The sequence below is a fragment of the Struthio camelus genome, chromosome 4 (genome assembly GCF_040807025.1).
Source record: "Struthio camelus isolate bStrCam1 chromosome 4, bStrCam1.hap1, whole genome shotgun sequence".
Taxonomy (NCBI): Eukaryota; Metazoa; Chordata; class Aves; order Struthioniformes; family Struthionidae; genus Struthio; species Struthio camelus.
The window spans coordinates 39,350,944-39,371,970 of NC_090945.1; the positions used below are offsets into that span (position 1 = coordinate 39,350,944).

The 21,027-nt window shown below is 36.4% G+C and overlaps 1 protein-coding gene across 1 annotated transcript in view; it reads left to right on the plus strand.

Annotated features, from left to right (window-relative positions):
• LOC104145627 (uncharacterized) overlaps window positions 1–21,027 on the plus strand; it is a 68,765-nt gene that overhangs the window by 15,940 nt on the left and 31,798 nt on the right. The window contains exons 9-13 of the mRNA XM_068941048.1: window positions 4,696–4,892; window positions 6,464–6,528; window positions 9,660–9,766; window positions 12,820–12,931; window positions 19,661–19,760. Of these exons, the coding sequence (XP_068797149.1) occupies window positions 4,696–4,892; window positions 6,464–6,528; window positions 9,660–9,766; window positions 12,820–12,931; window positions 19,661–19,760 (581 nt within the window). The remainder of the gene's footprint in view (window positions 1–4,695; window positions 4,893–6,463; window positions 6,529–9,659; window positions 9,767–12,819; window positions 12,932–19,660; window positions 19,761–21,027) is intronic.

Here is a 21,027-nt window from a genome sequence, read left to right on the forward strand (position 1 = left end):
TGATCTTTAGTTGTTCAGCAAAACCTGCTAGTAAGTCAGAGACAGAATTATTTCTTTTAGTGGAAGCGCTGATCAAATTGGAGGTGTAATTGTAGTATATGTGGTTATGCACGAGAATACTTTATCCAGGTAGCTATTGCTGCTGGTGAGCTCTAACTCCAGATTAAAGGAGCTGTCATTTGACTGAATAATTGGAAAACAGCAACAGTGGAGAATATTCCTGATGATCTCTGGTTTGTGGCATCTGATGCCTTAGGGGTAATTTAGCCTGGTTTGTTTCCAGGATGAAGATAAATTTTAAGTAATGTCTTATGGCAATATGCCGAGTCCATTTTTTAGATTAAGAAGACACATTTTAATGCAAGTTGTTATTGGCGTCTGTTATGAGGTAGCATAGGATATTTTCCCAAAGAGAGCCTGTTACAATATTGATAGAGTGTAGGGGCTTCTTGCTCAGTTTGTTTGCGTTAATTTAGCGTTTATATAAATGTCTAGGTTAATGCCTATATATGACTGACACCAGTGCTGGAAGTACTCCTGGCTTTTTGTTGTACGGTGGGACTTGGCTCACCATATGTGGTTAGAATGGAGATTGTTACTGAGTCGTTTTGAGTCAGGCTGTCATACTGATACCGTATGTGGTATGGGTGTATATGGATAAGATAAAGTAACTTTTAGGTACTGTAATTTAGAATGAAAGTATTCTTAATGGCAAATCCATGTATTTGATAAAGGAATGCTTCATTGTTTGTTTTATGCAGCAACAGTTGATTACGTTCTTGAATGTTCAGTCCTGTCCATGTCAGTCAGACTTTGCCAGAGGAACACTCTGGGAGAGTTGTAACTGGAAGTAGGAGACCTGGAGCTTGTCCTTTTTGAACAGATCTCATAGTTTTTTTTTTTTTTTTTTTGAATAATAATACTTTATCGTAAAATTCTAATGATTCTTCACTGGATTAGTTTTTCTTTACATGATCTAAGTTCATGATTTGGGCTTCCTGAAGGGAATATAAAGAAAAAGGAGCTCAAGGGGGACACAAGTGAAACTAGCACTGAGTGCAGGGAAAAAGTGTGCCAGGTCCATACCTGTATTGAAAGTGAACAGAAGCTCCCTTCCCCAGGAGCAGTTTGAGATTTGGTGTCTTGGAAAAAAAGGAAGCTTTCAGAGCTGACATGACCTGGCAGAACACATTGTCTTCTGCTACTAATTGAGCACTCAGGAAGGTTTCTCTGGGTGATGTTGAATGTTGAGAAGGAAACATCCTTTGTCCTTATCTTGGAGGAAGACAAAAAGCCTTCTTCAATGCCCTCACTTCTTCAACAGACATTGAGAATAATGATTTGATAGACTGCCAAAGAATAAGTCACTATGAATACATTGACCTCTTCCTTAATGTTTTGGGTCCTGAATTTCAGATTGGTTTAAATGTGGCTAAAGTGTCTCAGACACCTAAAGCTTACCCGATATAGTGTCAACCTTGAACAAAATTCTCGACATCTTCTTGTATTACCAAAAAAGCTAAGAAGGAGGAAGTATTTTAGTCTGGTTTTCGTTTGCTATGAAGCAGGAGTATAGATCCTGTCTTAGGCTGTACAAAAAATATTCCAGGAGAGGATGCAGTGTAGATTCTTAATTTTCTGTTTAGTTCTGAACAGATAAATCCTTCTCTCCCTCTCTCTCTCTCTCTCCCCCCCCCCCCCCCCCTTACTGGTTTCTGCATCTCAGCAGAATGTCTATTTGATATGGAAGGCTGGAGATAGGAAAATTCAGAAGTTTAGTTTCTCTATCTCAGTTCAAACCTCTGAATTTTCATCCTAGCTTCCTGTATCAGCCTGCCTTTCCTAGGAAGATTACCACTTTTATTTTTACCCTCTTGCTTTCTTGTTAGACTATCTTCTTCAAATGCTTCTCTTTTGCAACGCTTTGCTGCAAGTGATAAGAGTTGAATAGCATTTGTATATAGCAAACAACATCTCAGCTTTAGAAACTACTGTTCTAGCAAGTGTTGTTCCTATCTGGTCTCCTCCCCGCTACTATGGCGATGTGAAAAATTCCACCAGAAAGATCCCATGGAGGGTCCTAAGATATCAGGAAAATCAGAATCATACTTTCCTCTTACATATCAAATAACTTGAATGATTGTGTTATTTATACTGATACTGTTTGTCTGCTCCCTTCCATGGTTGGTCCACTTTTAGTGACCTAAGTCTTTGCCAGATTTCAAACATTTTAGGGATGCAGTTCTATCTTTGCCTCGGTATATTGTTGTCTTGTTTTCGTGTTTTGTTTTTTAATGGCCCAAATCTTTTTCAGATCGGACCTTGGGTAAACTGAAGTTTAATCAATGTTAAATTTTTTCAAACTTCTCTTCTAATTTCTTTTCTTTTTTTTTTTTTGGCGGGGGGAGGCGGCAGGAGGGAAGCTCTAGTGGACTCAGAGGTTCCAAGCAGAAAGTTGAATATCTGTAGTTTACATTTTACTTTCAAAGCGAAGATGACTGGGGAGTAGGTGCACAAAAGTGTGTCTTAAGAGTTGCATGTGTCGATGGTTTAGAAGGATGCCTGTTCTCCCTGCTACCTTGCAGTGTGGCTGCACTGCCTGGATTGCACTGAGTAATCTGTCTTGATAGAAGTGATTTAAGTTTTGGTAAGTGATTCAAATAAGCTGCGTTCAGCTTGCTAGCAAGGCACCCGATGGTATTGCCTGAAGAAAAGACAGACAGTAGGGCCAAAGCGCACAAGCATGGCACTAAGAGGTTAACAGCTCCTTAATTCTAGCGTTGTTCAGTCACTGATCTTGCTGTGTAACATTGGGTGAATCACCTTCCTTCCTCTGTCTGTCTCCTCATCTGTAAAAGTGCGGTAATTACATATGTTAGTTTATTAGCTTACAATGATATTTGAAGCTGAGAATTGAGAGTTATTTTTGGGGTATTGCTTTCTTTTGTTTCACGTTTTAAAATGATGAGTGTTGCATACTTTCTGCCGGTGTCTTTTCTCCCTCCTATTCGCCTCAAAAAATCTGGAATCATCTAGAATCACCAGCTTCTTACAAATCAGTTCTCCCTATTCACAGGTTTCTTTTTTTCTCCTCATCTGTTTAGTGGTTTAAATAGTTTTAAACACCAGGCTAATGAAGTATGGTCTTTTGTGATTCGTGGTGGGCTTTTCTAGGTGTTCCCCAGCTACCATAGTTTCCAAGTTTTGTATACAATCAGTGTTAAAGTTGCTGATCTCTAGTAACAGAGCTTGTGTCTTAATCCTTTTTTTTTAAATAATGGAATTATGTTTGAAGCTTCCTCATGTTAAGGAATCTGTCCAAACTCCCATGAACTTTTACAAATGTCAGTTATAAGAGTTCACTGGTTTCTTTACTTACTTCCTTTAAAACTTTGTGGATTTATGTTATCCAAACTGTGTTCCTCTAACCTTTGCTAATAACCAGTTTGGTTGTATGTTCAGCACATTGTTCTGCTAGCACCCACGGATAATTAATTTCAGGGATGAACTGAGCTTAAGTAACATACAAAGGACCTGAAGGCCATTGACTTTAATGGGAATGGTGATCTTCAGCACCTTTTATTATCAGGTCCTTTTTAGAACAGTTTAGATTTTGTGAGGGGCTCTATCTGCTTAGCTCCCCTTTTTCTGTCAGCTGCTCCTTTTCTGTTCCTGGGAAACTTTATTTGGACAAATCTCCAACTTCTTGTGAGACGGGAGTGAGTCAGGCAGCCTCTTTAAGAGAATATTAAGGCTTTGCTTTGATTTTCAGGTTTCGTTTTTATCGTTACATTTGCTGAAAGAAATTCTCTGGAGATGAAAGAAAAGCCTTTCAACCTGGAAAGCAGCTATTTAGATCTGCTCTACATAGTCCTGAAAATGCTGTCCTGCTGCTGTAACAGTGGCAGCGTACCTTTCACTATGAGCTGTTTGGTGACTTTCTGTATGTTAATCTTGTGAAGATGTGGGGAGGGGGAATATTTTCATTTATGAAGACCTCTGTAATTTGCTGCTTTACTGCCTTTTCTCTTTGCTGTGCCTGATTTTTCTGTCTTTCTGTGTTGTATTACTGTTCTGATCTAGAGATCTTAATTTCTTCTATCTTCCTGTTTTCTTATTATGATTTGTTGTGTATATAATTTAACACAAACATGCGAAATTGTCCTTAATAGCTGTGATTATTCCTGTTTCCTACTTCTCTTGGTTTCTGAGATCTCTGGCACAGACTGTTTTTACCTCTTTGACTTTCTTACAAATCCAGATGTTACCTTCATTCTGTGTCTGCTGCTATAGTTTGACTAGGATGACACTACTTAGTTTGACTTTTTCTCAATCTTTTCTCTGGCCAGAACTAGCAATCATGCTTTTCTTCTGAATTTGCCTCCTCAGTTATAGTTCCTCTAATTCTTTCTACCTCTCCTACTGCTACGGTTTCTGTTAGTGTCCTAACTGGTGTTTCTCCTCCATTGCTTTCTCCTCTCCCGTCCCTTTACTGTTGATGTTTGATGTTATATCTGCACTCCTTTGCCAGGCAATAAAATGCATCCCCGTGTTATCTTGGTTAGCGGTTTATTCAGTGCTTTTTCTTGTGTACATGCTGTGAAATGCTGATATGCTGTTAATCGTTCTTTTCCCGCTCCCTATTTTTAAGTTGTATATTTTTTGTTTTTTTTTTTTGGTTTTTTAATATTCCAGGCATAACATAGGCTTTCCCATTGTAGAATGTACCTCTGAAGGAGACTTCGTTATTTCCAAACCGCCGGACACGGGGGGGCTAATCTCTTTTGGCACTGTGGCCGAACAATTGGTGTATGAAGTGGGCAACCCTCGGCGTTATCTCTTACCAGATGTCACGTGTGACTTTTCTGAAGTTTCCATCACTGAAATTCCAGGTTAGTTCTATAACATGTTAAGAGATCTAGGTCAGTGAACTGGGTTATCAAACTAAAACAGTTACTTTGGTTTCCATTTTTTTTCCTCTGCGTATTTGTACTGTGATAATATTCTGAACTCCATAACATCAGAAATACTTTGCTTCAATAATAAGTTAGGCTAAAATTGTACAGTAAAACTTCTGCTCATTCCACATAATCGGCAGTCCAATAAGGCCAGCTTGTTACTCTAGTTCTTTTTTAAAAAAAAAAAAAAAAAGCCGGTTGGGGGGGGGGGGAGAACCCTAACCTTGCTATGAACTTTTAGCTTGCAAATGACCCGATATGACATGTTTGAACTTAAAATGAACTTTCACATGAACTTTTAGTTAGTCCTCTTAGAAATATAGCAGATGGAAAATAGGCAGATTTCTTAAATATTTTTAGTTTGAAGTGCTTTGACACGTACTCTGGTTAGATCAGGGCAAGCTATCTGCTTTTGTTGTTTACATTGCTGGTTTTATTATCCTGCTGGATTAGTTGCAGTGCTGCAACTGAGAGGTGCTTCTGTTTTCTTTTTGTCAATGAATGCCATGTATTTTGTTTTGTGAGGTTTTTGCTAGTGTTTCTCCATCACCTGGCATATAAAGCTCCTCCAGATCTGTACTCTGACTGCAGAGATACTGTTCGGTATTGACAGAGTGGGTTAACCTCATGTCAGCCTGTGGAGAGAGCGAGAATGTTATTTTTGAGTGACGTGTAAAAATTCTGCTAGTCCCTTTCAATTGTTAGATGTGTGCTGAAGGAATTTCTGTTTTCATCTCCTCAGAATATTTATATAAAGCTTTAAATTGTTTGCTAAATATTTTAAAGCACAGGTTAGCTACAGGTGAGCTACAGGGTAATTCTGTCTGTGTTTGATAGACACATAAATGAGGTGCTGGTCCTGCACTGCTAGTTTTCAAGGGACTGTGCCTGTTGATTTTCAGCAGCACAAGGTCAGACCTGATGACATGGGAGCATTTTCTCCAGTTTCTTATTGTCATTAGCACACCTGCCACAGAGCACAACGTTTGCCCTGGAACATATGTTCAGGCTGTTTGTTTCTGTTAGCAACAAGAAAACTACAGTTAAATTACTTTTTCACTTGCCAAGCTCCCAGCAAATAAGCTCTCGCTGTTTTCTTGTCTTTCTCCTGTTCTGTTTATGTGCCAAGTGAAGGACTTCAGTCTGCTCCAGCCAACTACAGTAAATTGAATGCTATATGTGACTGCAATAACTGGCTGTTAAATGGGAGATAATTATTGAGTCCAAAGTCCTAAGGTTACTTTCTGTGTTAAGTATTTTAAGTGCATGAATAAACATTTCAAGGATGATATTAAAATGTTCACTGAAGTCATAAATTTAGTCACCAATTTGCTGTCTGTGTTTTCCCAAGGCATGAAGGGCTGAGTAGTAAATGTTTTTTCTTCTGTGGCAGTACAGGTATCAATGTTTCTTTTTTTTAAGTATAGTTGTTTGATATGTATCACAAGCAAATGTCTCTGAAGTTATCCTGAAGAACTTTAAGTATTGATTTTTAACTATTTTAGGTATTGAAGGTGGGGCAGTGAAAGTTCATGGAGCAAAAGGATCACCTCCTTCAACATTTTATAAGGTATTATCTCCTTCTATGGAGCGTAAGGTATTTTTGACTTCAACCTGGCATTTTTTTTAGATAACACTAAGTATCTTCTGTCAAAAACCACCACCATATTAAAATCTTTATTTTTCTTCCCCCAGGAGTAAAGAAAAGAAAAAAAAACTACCTCATATATTGAAAATGTTCATTTATATAACAGGCTAATCCAGAAATCTTCAGAAAAGGCTCAGGTGGTTCTATAATTTTCCAAAAAAAAAAAAAAGTCTGTCACCCCACTGTCATTTTTACAATATTTGTTCATATTTATACTGGCATGCCAATCTTGTATTTCATTATGAAGTGTATCTGCCAGCTGTTTCTCAAAAGTTAAGTACTGAGTAACTACATCTGTCAAGAGAGCAATTATATAGTCTCTTGAAATATGCTACTGAAAGAAACTTGCACTTCTGGTAAAAGTGCAAAGTTTCATTTGACATTATTCTTCCCTTGGTCTCCCTTCCCTGAGCAGATGCAAGTGTAATACAATTCTGGTGAAGTACTGGTAGGGCTGGATCATTTTCCTGTTTAAACTAATGGGAAAACTAACTTTTACAGAAACAAGGTTAAGGCCAGAAATTGACTGTTTAGTGTGGCCATATCAAACGTGAGTTAACCTAAGTACTGGATCGCGCAGATCTGCTTAGACTTCTATTTGTTCGATAAAACGTGTGCCTAAGCATAAATTTAATTCATACTGCATTTTAAACATATTTTAAACAGTTTTTAAACCGGTTTTATATGAGATAGTTTCACAGGTTTTCCAAAATATATTTCAAAATTAAATATCATCATCATTAAGGAAGGTTTGGTTTTGGCAGGTTGTAACGTCCATTTAGAAGACAGAACTCTCTAAAGGCTCCATAATTGGAGCATGCTGCCAAAGGCTTTTTAGCATTGAGCAGTATACTGCAATTCACTTTCTCAGGTACTCAGTCATCAAGGTTTTCACTTCTTTTCATTTTCTAGTAATCACCTTTATGAAAACGGGCTTTGATATTTTAAAAGTACCGTAGCAGCATAATTGGATCATGAATTTTTCTAAACTTTCACCCAATTTAATAAAACATTGGCTTTTTTTGATTAACACCCTCCAGTTTCAGTACAATGTTGTCTTGTCAGGCTTTTGTATATTTTGTTTTAATTATTAGATCAAGAATGCTCATTACAAATTTCCCTCCTGGGTGACCTGTGTCTGTAAATAAATGTATTTTTTCAAATCTGAAAATAAGCTGTAGTTGTGTTTGAATTTAAAAAAAAAAAAATCCCTTAAAATATAAACACATTTCTGAAATATATTTAATTTTAAAAATAAAATTTAAACCAGTGATGATATCACTGACAGAAGTCAATTTAGCAGTAATTCCTAAAAAATGACAGTGAAGAGCACATGTTTTTACATAACATAAAATCCTTTTATCTAAATGATAGCTACCCTAGTGCTTCCTATTACTCCTGTATTGAATAGTGAAATTTTGATATTGGCAAATACAGACAGCAGTGCATGTGTGAAGCAAGAAATATTTACTCTTTCTTGATCTGAGCGTGCAGTTCAGAGCAAAACTTACTTGGTTCTGCTCAGTGTCCTCCAGTAATTTTTGTCTTCAGCAGCCTTGTGCACCTGCAGTTACTGTTCTTGACTTTGCATTTGCATGCTTTTGTACCGCTAAAGGAAATAATGAAAATAACTAAGGTTAATAAGAGATCAAGTGAACCATTTCAAAGTGGAAGTGGTTATATTTAGTTGTTTGTGCTTGTAGCTGTCCAGATTGAGACTTTCAGTTAATGAACCATGAAATGGAAGCAAGTAAATAGAATGAGATTTTTGTATTATTATTATTATTCATCAATGCAGTTCTTTCTTTTACATAGCAGTAAAACAGTAAGAAGTCTCTCAAGGAGGTGATATGAATATATGTTCTGGCTTTTTTTTGAATATATCTTATGTTTAATATTTGAAACAGTGTAATAATGTTCTAACATGCGAAAGTTAAGAGTTCCTGTGAAATATTTTCATTTTTTGAGACTCTTTGTTTAATTGTCTGTCAGTGTCAAATGGATGGATTTTGGCAAAGCACGTCTACTTGAGAAGTCATTTTTAGGACGTGAACTTTAGTGTGGTCGACTTGGCTAAAAAGTGACTTAATGGGCATTATAACAAGCTAGAAATACTTAAAGGGTGTGTTTACATCCTTCAGTAATTTTGCAGTAAGCCTAGAGGAGAATCATGTAGTTGATGCATCAAAGTTGAAATGGAGTTAGTGGGAACAGTGGTAAGAGAAAGTGAGATATAAAGTAAAATTGGAGGGAAATAAAGATCAATACCTTACCTGTGAAATAGCTTTCCAAAAGAAATAGCTGCAGCCCTGTTACTTGGGACATTTAAAAGTAGACTGGATAAAGTGCTGGAAAACTTACTGTAGGAAGCACACTTCTGTGTGTAGACAGTTATACCGTATATCTTAGCAGATCCTTCCCTCTGTTTTTCCTGTTAGGTAACAAATCTTATCTTGACCATACTCATCATACTTAATTTAGATAAATTTATTAAAGCCCCTCTACCATTTATGGCCACGCATTATGATCATTACTTTTATTGTATTAGAGCTCTGTTGAACAGTTGTAACATTGGAAGTGTAGTAAAATGATTATTTAAATGTTTGCAACATATGCTGTGTTCTTTTTAACACACGCGCACGGACACTCGCACACGTGCGCGCACACACCCACACACTACCTGCCCCCCCCGCCCCCAGCATTTACTGCAACACTCCAGGAAAATTTATTTCTAGTTTATTTCTTGTTGATAGTTTATGCAGCTTTTCAACATCATAATGTATCCTATGTTCCAAAGTGGATATGTACAAGAGAATTTTTTTTTTTTAAATCACAGTGAGAAGCAGTTCTGAGTTTTACAGTTTTGCAGATTTGAAACTTCCTCCAGTACAATTTTGCATTTTAAATAATGGAATAAGTTTTCTTGATGCCATGGTGATGATGACGACTTCCCGTTATTCCACTTCTTACTAGTTATGAAGAATGATTGTCAAAGAGATTTATAGTACATCAATACTGAATCCCATGTAATTGTATGCTCCCTTTATCATTAGGTAAGTGCCACTTACCTTGATGGTTTCAGAGCTACTGCTGTCTGCCCAGTGGGAGGGCCAAAGGCTGTACAAAAAGGAAAACACACGGCGGAAAGTATTCTGAAACGGTTAGTATTTGAGATTTGGAACAGTTTGTTGTTTTGTTTTTAGGGTCAAAATCAAAACAGAACGGTGAACTGTGCATATGATAGCAACCATATCCAACTAGAAGGAATCCTGGAAGATCATCATCTTCCAGTTGGAAGGACATTTCAAGATATGAGTAGTCTCCTTAGGAAACCTGCCTTCAGGGTATAACTACATTTGACAGAGGGGAAAGAGGTCTCAAATGTTGTTGAAAATAGACAGCTAGATAGCAGAGAGGGACCCATATTAATGAGGGAAAAGCTGCAAGTCAGACTAACGTTTTTTTAGATGTCAGAGAGAAATTCAAATAAAAACAGGTTTCATTGATTCCCACAGAACTTTTTTCTTTTTAATCAAGAGTCTTAGTGCTGTGACATGTAGGCAGTTTACCCAGATCGTGTTTTAAGTGTTTAAAGTTTAATTTGCAACCTTGAGACAGAAATTATTTTGTCTGCCAGAACAATTTTCTACTTGTAAGGCAGCCTAGTACACCTGTAGTCATGTTTTCATGTCAGTGTATGTGGGGGATGAGGGATTCCTTTTAAAAATGTAACTCCATATCCTCAGAAAAGTCTTGGAACATTTACTCCAGTAGCACCCAATCTTTCTAGCTGTTAGCTATTTACTTCCTTTGCATGATGTTACACATATGATCTCTCTCCCATCATACGATAGACCTGTGGAGCAAGTATGCTAGGACAGTTGCCTGTCAGAAATGCATGATTTCATGTGGTCCTACAGCGTAACATATTGTTCCTCATATATTAATAAAGAAAAAAATCCTTCAAGATCTGTTAAATACAAAGACTCAAGGGCTCAGGAAATCCCTGAAAAACACTTTTTTTGTTGTTTTTTTGAAAGCTAGGCAAGTATTCTGGAAAAGAATGGTGTATTTACTTTTCTTAAATTTTGCTTTCATTTACTCTTGGCCACTATTTCAGACTGGACTACATGAATCTTCTGTCTGACTGAGAAAGTTTGTGGCACTGCTGCTGCTGCCACTACCACCGATAAATTAATTCGGCCTGCTTACTGGGCTGTCCTGAGTAATCCTCAGAATAGGGCTGGTGGGAGATAGCCAAAGGCTGGTTAACTGGCTTGATGAGTTGCATCTAGCCTGAGAGTCATGCCTCAAGCAGCTGTTGCTAGTTCTGTGCATTAAAATTGACAATATAGAGCATCGCCCTATAGTATAGAGAACAGTGTAATATGAGGAATTGTTTATGCAGCATGTCCAAAAGATGTGTGTATACGAACCTAGGTACAGAACAACAGTTAAGGCGTTTCTGATCCCTGTCAGAGAACGCTCTACCAGGAAATGCTTCCTTTTAGGGAACACTAACTTCAGTCTTTCCACCAATTTCTATTGCAAGAGAATGTCATAAGGACAGTTAGGATCTTTCAGGTAGCCAGCTTCTAGTATTTTATAAATTAAATTCCTCCCAGTCATCTAATGACAAGAAGTATAGATTTCAGCATAGAGACTTAAGCTGCTTCAGTTGTACAACTTAATTTAATAGGCAGCCTAAGGTATTAAGCAGTTTTAGCAGCTTTTAATATGGCTACTGCTTTCACTTCTTTCTTGCATGCTTCCTCTCCTTTACTCATTTATTAATTTTAAATGCAGGAAAGATTTGGCAGAATACGTGTGAAATGTGTTTCAGGTAGTCTTCAGTGTCTCTGTTGCATTACAAAGGCACGTGAATGGGCTAAAAATTACCTACAGAATGTATTTTGAATTCTGATGTCTCTAGCTAACTATTTTTAGGTAAATAACTTAGCAAAAATTAGTTGCAAACATAGTTTGCAAATTTAAGTGCCTTAAATCAGGTATTTGTCTTTCTGTGGTCATCAAAATAAAAATGGCCCCGTTCTATGCTACACTGACCACTTTCGTCTCTATACAACAATTAGAAAGTTGCATTTGATATTTAAGTCTCATTTACTCTTTTACTTCTCAGTTACCGCAGTTAATACTGACAATGATGGCATACTAACAGAGTCTTCAAAATGTTTCACTGATCCAAAATATTTTTCTGATTCTAGCTTAATTCCCATGTTTCAGCTGATAAAATCTTTTCAACAACTGGAAGGATGCCAGACAAAGGGTTATTGGGGAAACCAGTTTAGGTGCTTAATGGTTTCAGAGTTTGACGGTTTTAAACTACACTAGTAATTGTCAGCTTGTTCAGTGTTTGAGCATTGTGCTATATTTTAAGAGTTGTTGCAAATGCTCTATTTAATCCAAATTTAATATTTGACAAAACCCAGTATTTATTAATTGGTGGCTCTCTTGAAGCTGACCTGGATGGAAAAAAATGAGAAAATAGCAATGTGTTTTTATGCTATCTAAAAAGAAAGTCCATACCCATTGTTAAGCATAATAGGACAGACTTGGCATTCTTGACACAATGTGCTTTTGTTGGAAATACTCTTAGAAAAAGGGTTTGACGGCTTTCACAGTACCAGATTAGAAATGCATGGATAATGAAGAAAAGTTCTGTTTAAAAATTTCATCTACTTTTTGGCCTTTGAGTTGTATATTCATTACTCCCAAAAAAGTACCTTTAAAGTTTGAATAAAAGTTCCTTCTTCAGTTAAATTTTTCTTCCTTGGTGCCTGTGATGTAGTGATATAGTTTCATGTGTTTATTGGTTGTTCATAATGTCTTACAGGAGAAACAAAGACAGGAACTGAATTTCCAGTACGAAAACCAGGAAGATTGTATATATTGTAACTATATTTTGAACTGTCTTTGTCTTAAAGACGAAAGTAAAAGATCTGGAATCCATGTATTTGCCTATCATCTTTCAAATAATTTGAGTAAAGAAAAGATTCAAATTGAAACCCAGGAATAAATTCAGAGGTGTAATTTCTTGACAGCATCACTCGATTTGTAGTATTCAAATGTACTTGGCTAGTGAAAAGTAGTGATATTCAGTCTACATCACAGAGCTAACTGCTGTGGATCACATAAGGCTATTTCAGAGAATCATTTTGAGGCAGTGCACTAATAAAACATCATTTGTTGCAGGACTCGTCTTATTTTCAGTCAGCTTGGGTATGAAGATTACAGTGCAGTTAACGTACAGGTTTTAGGGTCTGAAGATGCATATGGACCTCATGCTAGAAGAACTATAGATGGTGTAAGTATTCAGTGGAGTGTTTTTAAACTTCTGTTGACCTCTGTTAATCTCTTTTTATTGTTATCTTTTCTGTAACTTTAAAGGAAGTTGCTATCATCTCAGGAATTTCACCCCAACATCTTGCAAAGAATTCAGTGTCATTACTTACTTGGTGCGCAAAATTATGCAAAGACTTAAGTCTTTGCAGTATTGGCTTTTCCAGAGAATGGTTGTGAAATCTTACAAAAATGTTGTTGCAGTCTGTTCTAATGTTGTTCATCTAAAGAAATATCTTCTTATAAAAGTTCTTGTGATGTAAGCTTTTAAGTTGCATTAAAGATAACTCTAAAAGACCACAGTCAAGAGATTGCAGCCAGGAAATGGCAGAATTATTATTTCCCATGCAGCTTTAAAACTGTCTGTGAGTACTATCTGTGAAACAGTCTTCAGCTCATCATTTTGTATTGTGTTTTGTGACCTCTTACATTTATATGTAAGAATCTGAATGATGGTCATAGCAACTGAGACATCCGCAGTAAATTTACTTAATCTACAATATGAAACTCTCTCTCTTTTTTTTGTGTATGTTTTTTTTAAAGGCTGTAAATCTTGTCCTCACTTACATACACTTTAAATATTTAGACAGTTTAGCTTTCTCCAAAACAGTAGCATCTAATTCTTCTTTGTAAATGGCAATGTCTTGCGAAACTCTAAGGTACGCATGTGGCAAAAAGCTCTGTGAGTTTGATACAAGGAATGTCCACACTTAAAATAGCTGAGTATTTGTATTTATAGGGAACAAAAACATACAATAGTGAGAAGGGACTTTTTACTGTAGAAATTAATTGTTCATAGAAATTGGTTAAGTTATATCTGCAGTTGTTCATTTTAGTGTTTGAGCTTCAATTTAATTCTGTGCAGCAGCAAGAGTCACTTCCTGATGAACCATCTATATAATGTGATCTTTTTCCTTCTTAGGATCATAAACCCTACTGTGTTAAAAGCATATGACTGAGATTGCAGAATCAAGATTTTCGAACAGGAACAGATGTTCCAGATGTTAACTTGTCTGTGTTCTGTTAGTACCAGCTCCTTATGATTAGTCATTGTGATAACATTCTTTAATAATGTGGTTACATAGTATGTTTTCTGTCTTGATTATTGTATAGAGTGAATAATGATTTGAGAAGGAGCGTCTCCTTATTGTTTAATTTGTCTATTTTACTGTACACTAAATATAGATTTTTCCAAACCAAGTTGAATATTTATAGTATTTATCATATTTCAACCACAACTCCAAGGTTTTTTATTAAAAGTAAATAGAGTGTTATCTCTATTGTATGTGCTTCCCATATATGCCTGATAGAGGACGTGAGAGTTGAGGCTGAGATATGGGAAATCCTTCTGCTGCCTTTCCCTTTCACCCTGTTTGTCCAACAGTTAGGAGAAACTAAGCAGAAGAGTTTTCATCTGGAAAGCAGCAGTTGTAGCTTGAGAAGGAGGAGGGAGGAGTGGAGCTTACTTTCGCATTTAAAATGTAAAATTGCAGAATCCTAGGCAAAGCATCTGCCTTCTGGGATATCAGGGAGGAATCATGTATTCTCCTAGACGTTTGGACTGCAAATAACAGTGGTCAAAACCAGCGCCTTGTTATGTTAGGCAGTATGTTAACACGCAAGAAAAACAGTTCCTTCTTTGAAAATTCTACCATCTAAATTTATGAGAGACAAGTATATACATACATATTAAGACAGGAGAAGTGTATCAAACAATACTCAGAGGTCACTGTAAATGTCTGGTATGACTGGGCTAATTCCCAGACAGGTCTGTCAAACTGGGTAGATGAAGTCCATTCCTCTGTGAAGAAGAGAAGGAGGTTTGGCTACATTAGCAAAGACAGTCAGTTTGGACTTTGTAAATTCTTGGGTTTGCCTCTGTAGTTATCACAGACTGTGTAGAAATCGCAGAATATCACAGGCTTCTGCTCACATACTGTAGACTGAGCTGCTAAGTGGAGGAGCTTTGAAGGTCTTCTCGGTATTGTCTAATCATAGCAAGAGAAAGGAGCCTTGAGAAATGAAGAAACACTTGCACCCTTTCCCTTCTCTATTTTCCCTGTCTTTTTTTACATGGCCCTCCCATGCTATTCTCATAGCTTGTTTAGCTGCTATGTTAGCAGCAGGAACACAACATGAGCACAAAAAGGACAAAACCCAGCACTGAGTAACCCTAGTGGTATTTAATTTTTAGTATCTCCTGCTCTGTGGTTTTCTGTGGGGCTGTGGGACCATTAGCATCAACAAGTTCATCTTTTGGAAATACTGGATGTTTCATACGAAGGGTACATATTAATAGTATGTTACAGGTACTAGAGTTACAAAATACAAGTGTATTATATATACAGTTGTATTTATATATACAAGTGTATTGATACGTATAAACTTGTATGTGCTGAATATGGATGTAAGCACATCATTTTTGCAGTGCTCATTAACTAAAATCCATTGTCTACTCGCTCTACAGCACAGCATTAAGAATCAATGAAACACAACTGTGCTGTTTTTTGTGTGTTGTTTGATTATGATGCTGTAAAGTAAATTACTGTAGAATAGTCTACATCTGTGGTTTTGATACTGGATTCACACACTCAGGACAGGATTTCTTTCTTTTTTTTTTCTTCTTTTTTTTGGTAAATTATTTGCATCATTCATTATCCTGCATCCATGGGTGGGAAGTAAATATAGAACTTATTGGGAATGTTGAAGATATGATAGAGTTTAGAACCTGGAAACAAATGTGAATGCATAAGTATGTTTTCTGCAAGAATATTTCCTGTTAATTACTACTAGTAGTAATTTAATATTTTGATAGCTTTTGAAATAGTGAGTGGAAAAAAAAAAAAGGCATCTCTACTTGAATTTGTGCTGTGGCTGCATGTTTTCTGTGTAGTAACAGTTTTTAGAACAATCTAACTTTTTTTAAGTCAGGAAGTTGATTGGTTTCTTACTACTTAAACAAACTTGATCAGGACATCCTTTTGTACATTCCTAAAAGGAAATTTCTGTCGTTTAACTTCGTGGCACAGTGATACATAACGTGGTGGAAAATATAACCTCTCCCACCTCAGTTCTGCTAAACTCTTATTTTAGGGTTTGCCTACGTGGGTATTGAGGTGAAATAATTAGAAGTGTGAATCAGGTTTGCAGGTTTTCCTACGTGATACCATCTTTGCAGGCTTTTTCCAGGCAGGGAGTTTGCAGCCTGAGAAATGAACAGTGTATCTCTCCCTTTGAGTATGTCTGCGTAATATTACTTAAAAAGATGAAACAAATTAACTGAAACTGGATTTATACATACATCAGTTACAGTACCTTAGAGTACCTCTCTGTAGACATGCGATTTCATTACTTCCTATTCTAGTGGCACCTCTCAAGTTTACAAGTGGTTAGGAGTTGGGCTTAAAAACACTGAAACGAGGAGGTTTGCTTTATTACTGGGTTTTAGTTGATCACTAAAAGGAAGTTTCCCTCTCTCAGTATAAGGTGGCACAAGTGAGCTTGTTCATTTATGTGTTTTGTCTGTGTGTTGTCTATTTGAATTGAAATACAAAATTTAGTGATATGTGTTAATAGTACAGTTCTTCAGAATAATCTCACAGTATCCAGGATTTTGGTATAGATTACTACAGCATTTCAGCAGCTGCCAGTAGGAAATACATCCATGTTCTTACATTGCTGAAGTTATTTAAATTCCTGAATTTGACTTGAGATTTTCTAATGTTGACATGTTCTACAATACTGCTTTTGGGAAATATGTACTATATATACACAGGGAAATGACACTAATATACAAGACATCAGTATTTCAGAAAGCTAACATTCAGTTTGTTGTTTACTTTTATGTAATGCTTTTAAAGGATGTAGCTTTACAGAAATGTGGACAACTAAAATAAGTAACATTAGAGTTAGGAGCTGTGTTAAAAGCTAGGCAAATTAGGAGTTTAGATATAGCAAGTTAGTTTCGCTGCTTATTTGAAGAGGCAGGCCTATTTTTTAAAACAGAAAATGTCTAGTCAGTCTAAAAACTTGAAAAAATGGTCGTTTGATATTATGTTATTATTAAATTTAAATTTGCTAGAGTTCCAGTGAGTACATTTGTTAGGCATAATGGTTTAACATTTTTCACTGCCAGTTGTATAAATTGGCAGTTGTTTTAAGTTTTTTTTTTTAATTGTTTTCGAGGACTAGAAGTCATATTTAAATCAGGGACACCTATTTAACTTCAGGTAGTGAGTAAACATCTAAACATACAGCAAGAAGGATGAGAGGGATGGTTTGGTTTGACCACAACTTTAATTCAGTTCATCTAACAACTGGCTGCCAGTAAATTCTAGGTGATAACGTTGTCTCTCCTGTTTCCATCTGTTGGAGGAAAGGTGCTGTTACCATGAAGAAAGTTACCTCTGCCTTTCCCTCTCTCTTTTTCAGTGTTAAAGCCTGAAAAATCTGGGGCTGAGTAGGGTGATGCTATTCCCTAGTCCAGAGGAGGGAGAACTCCTTGAAGGAGTCGTGCTTCCATTCTTTCCACCTGATCAGAAAAACATCTCCCCTGCTCCTACCTCAGCCCCTGCCTTTTGAAGTTGTAGCTGCTGAATTGTAGCAATACCTGTATCCTTCTCATCTTCTGAGTATTTCATTTCTGATGTTTTCAGAAATGTCACAAGTTTCTGTATGTGTAATGGAAAAGGTTTTTTTGCTAAAACCTGTTAAAAGTATTATGCTGAGGAGATTAATGCTATTTTAAAATATTTGTCATAATTTTATACACACATTGGGAAGCTAATAAATGCTTCAGAAATGATTATATGTAAGGAGAAAAGTTGGAACAAATTAAGAATGAATTATTTAGTCATGTATGTTAATTTTCTGGTATAGCAATGTCTAGAATAGATGCAAATTGTCTTGAATCCTCCAAAATCTAGTAGTTCCTTTCTTCCAGAAAAAGATCCTCTTCAGCCTCTAAGTAGCTGTTTGTTAGGATTTTCCTTCACTTCTCTGCGTTGCTGCTCACATTTTTAGTAGAACAGCTACGAATGTCGGTATTCTTTAGGCAGGGCATTTGGAGTGTTACGAAGTCTGTTGAGCTCTGTAGAAAAAAAACTTGGTATATTTTTCATGCTTCCATGAAATATAGCCTTTCTTACTGACATAAAACAGGACATAGACAGAAGCTGGAAGACATCCCCTAGTATCTTTTACTCAAACTCCTCCGTTTTGAGTTTTACATTGATTTAAGCAAGCCAAGAATTTCGTGCAGGGTTACTAAAGAAGCCTTTAGAAACTTCTTGTTCATTGACACAAAGAAAGACAAATTAAAACTGAGCTTGTGGAATCAAGTCTGAAGTGAAAAACTAAAGTTTATGTAAACCTGATATGACCTTGGAAAGTTCTAACAGGGACATAAGAGGAATTTAACACGAATTTTAAATTGTGTAGTGTAGCTGGCTACCAGAAAGAAGAAATGCTCTGCAGCAGGACTCCATGCTTTTGTATGATGCTGTGTGAGAAAATGTGAACCAGCAGATTTTGTTACCTTGTGCAAACCTATTTCATATGAACAATGGAAATGCTTATCCTTGTTTTTTGGGAAAAGAAGGGAGACTGATTTAGGAACAGGTACAGACTTTGAAATCTGCTCGAAAGACTAGACGTTCCAAGGCAGACCCAAAGACTGTTCTTACTGATGGATTCTTGAAGAAATACATAGGTGCAAGTGTTTGCCTTTTTTAAGGGGCAAGAAACCTGAATTTGACAGAAGCTGAATTGACTACATGACATGCAAAAGCCTACCTCAGATGGGATAAGAGAGTATTCAGAGGTCACGTTCAGATACAAAGCTGAGGATTTCTGTATAAATAAGAGAGCCGTGTTATGTTTGCTTAAAGAAATGGAATTTTATTTAATAGAAAATAATACTAACATACTAAAAACTTGTCTTTGTCTTCAGTAAGACTTGGTGTTCACTGTAAGGCTTTTGCTGGTGCGTTGATCCCAGTGGAGGATCTTTCAGTGGCAGAAAAGGAGATTCCTACAGAATGAAAATCCTGAATGAGAGACAGTTAGTGCTTATCTGTTGAAGGGATTGTTTGCTGGCTGTAGGGTAGGGCAGTGCATTGGTTGGATTTATCTTTAGAGTAGTTTCTGCTGTCTGTGGAAACGCGATGGTTTTTACAAGTTCCAGTCGTCTGTCTATTCCCCAAGGAATAGGTTTGACTTCTTTTCCGTTAGAAGATCTGCTTACCTTTTAATGCTAAGAGAAGTGAACATGGCTTGTATAACTTGATTCCAAAGTATTTTCAGTGGGCTTAAAATAAGAGGAAAGTAAGTTTGTGTATCCTATTGAGAATGAAGCAAAATGTGTAAAATGTTGATTATTATAGTGCTTGATTCTCTAAGATAGTTGGAGAAGGTACACAAGTCTTTGCAGACACTTTGGAAATATGCAATAGTTGATTTCAAGGTAGCAAAAGGAGAAAGATAATGAAAACATTAATAGAAAATTGCGCTGATGTTGACTGCACCTTGAAACATCACTGAATGAAAATAGTTATAGCTGTTAGTAGTGGCAAGCATTAAAACTTCTGTTAATTTCAATGGTTATCTACAGTTCTCTTTCAGTTTCACAAATTTAACTAATGCTCTGCATATGAGCTGATCTTCTTATGACTCGTTTTCTACTTTTTGGAAGCAGGGTCCTCGGGAAGCTGTTATTTGGCTTGCTGTACACCATAAGCAAAAAGAGGCTGTAGAAATCTTCTCCAAAGAGATTGCAGCAGCTGGAACTGGAATGGGTAAATACTCACATTTTTCTAAGAATCTGAAAGTTAGGTTTTTGTTCCTGAGCATGAGTAGCACCCAAAGACCTAGTCACAACGAGTTTGATAGAGCTGTGAGTAGTAAAACTAGAGTTTTTTAATGTGCTTATGTTCTTTGTAGAAATGGGGCCTACAGACATTAACAAAACGATAAAAATGAAAGTTTTGCAAGTCCACCTTTTTATTCCTTTGAGAGTTTTCATTGTTGTGTTGCTGCTACCATCCTTTCCTGCATTTTTTCCCTTTTTCATCATGTTACTTTTATTCTCCTAGCCATGGCTACGCTAACATGTGACAACATGACATTCTCTTAACTTTTTAGGAAGACTTTCACTTTGATTATTTTGAGCGAACTGTTCTCTTCTTTTGTTTTCTGTTCTCCTCCCAAGTGACTTTTATCTGTCACCACTGTATGCCTCTCAGTTTTAAGCAGCACGTTCATGTGTTGTGATTTGATTGCTGCCACTCCATGGATACTCACCTTTCTTTTAAATGGATTAAAGACAAAAAAGATTTGGACAGTTTATTTTTGAGTGCTACAGCTTAGATATTTTGCAATAGCTTCTGTGTAACTTACAGAAGAATATATTGAGGGATTACAGGATCTTCAAAATTGAATTACATGAACTGAACTTAAATCTCTTAACTTCCATAGCAAATCTAAAATCCTGGGTAGTGGTGATGATGATGTTGTTTGCTTTTTCCTGCCTTGAAGTTAAGGAATTAATAAACATTTTATTTTCTGTGGATTTGAAACTGTATGTACATGTGCAAGTTCTGTCTTGCTGTCTTTATAGTGGTAGCAGAGATATAGTTAATGTAGTACTTGGGTTGTGTTTATAGAGGCAGGGTCAACACATGGTCTTTTTTTTTTTTTCCCCCCCCCTTTCCCTACTAGATAAAACACAATTGTGCAGAATGTGCCTGGAGATGATTTTAAAAAATTTTGCAATTACAAAGGCTGGTTAGTAGATCAACACTTAACTGTAGATGTAATTTGCTTCCAAAAAGTGTTTTGTTTTTTTAATGAATGAAAAATGGTATTTTTACTGTTTGACCAAGCTTTCATTTTTAAAAATAATTAAGGATTCATAATTGGAATGTCTCTGTTTTCATTATTCAAGTAGACATAACATACCTAAAAGTAAAGATCTGTGCTTGTTCTTTATTTTATATATGGTAGACAAACCCATAAACAAATTTCTCTTTGAATAAAGAAAAGCTGATTGGATTTGAAAATAAT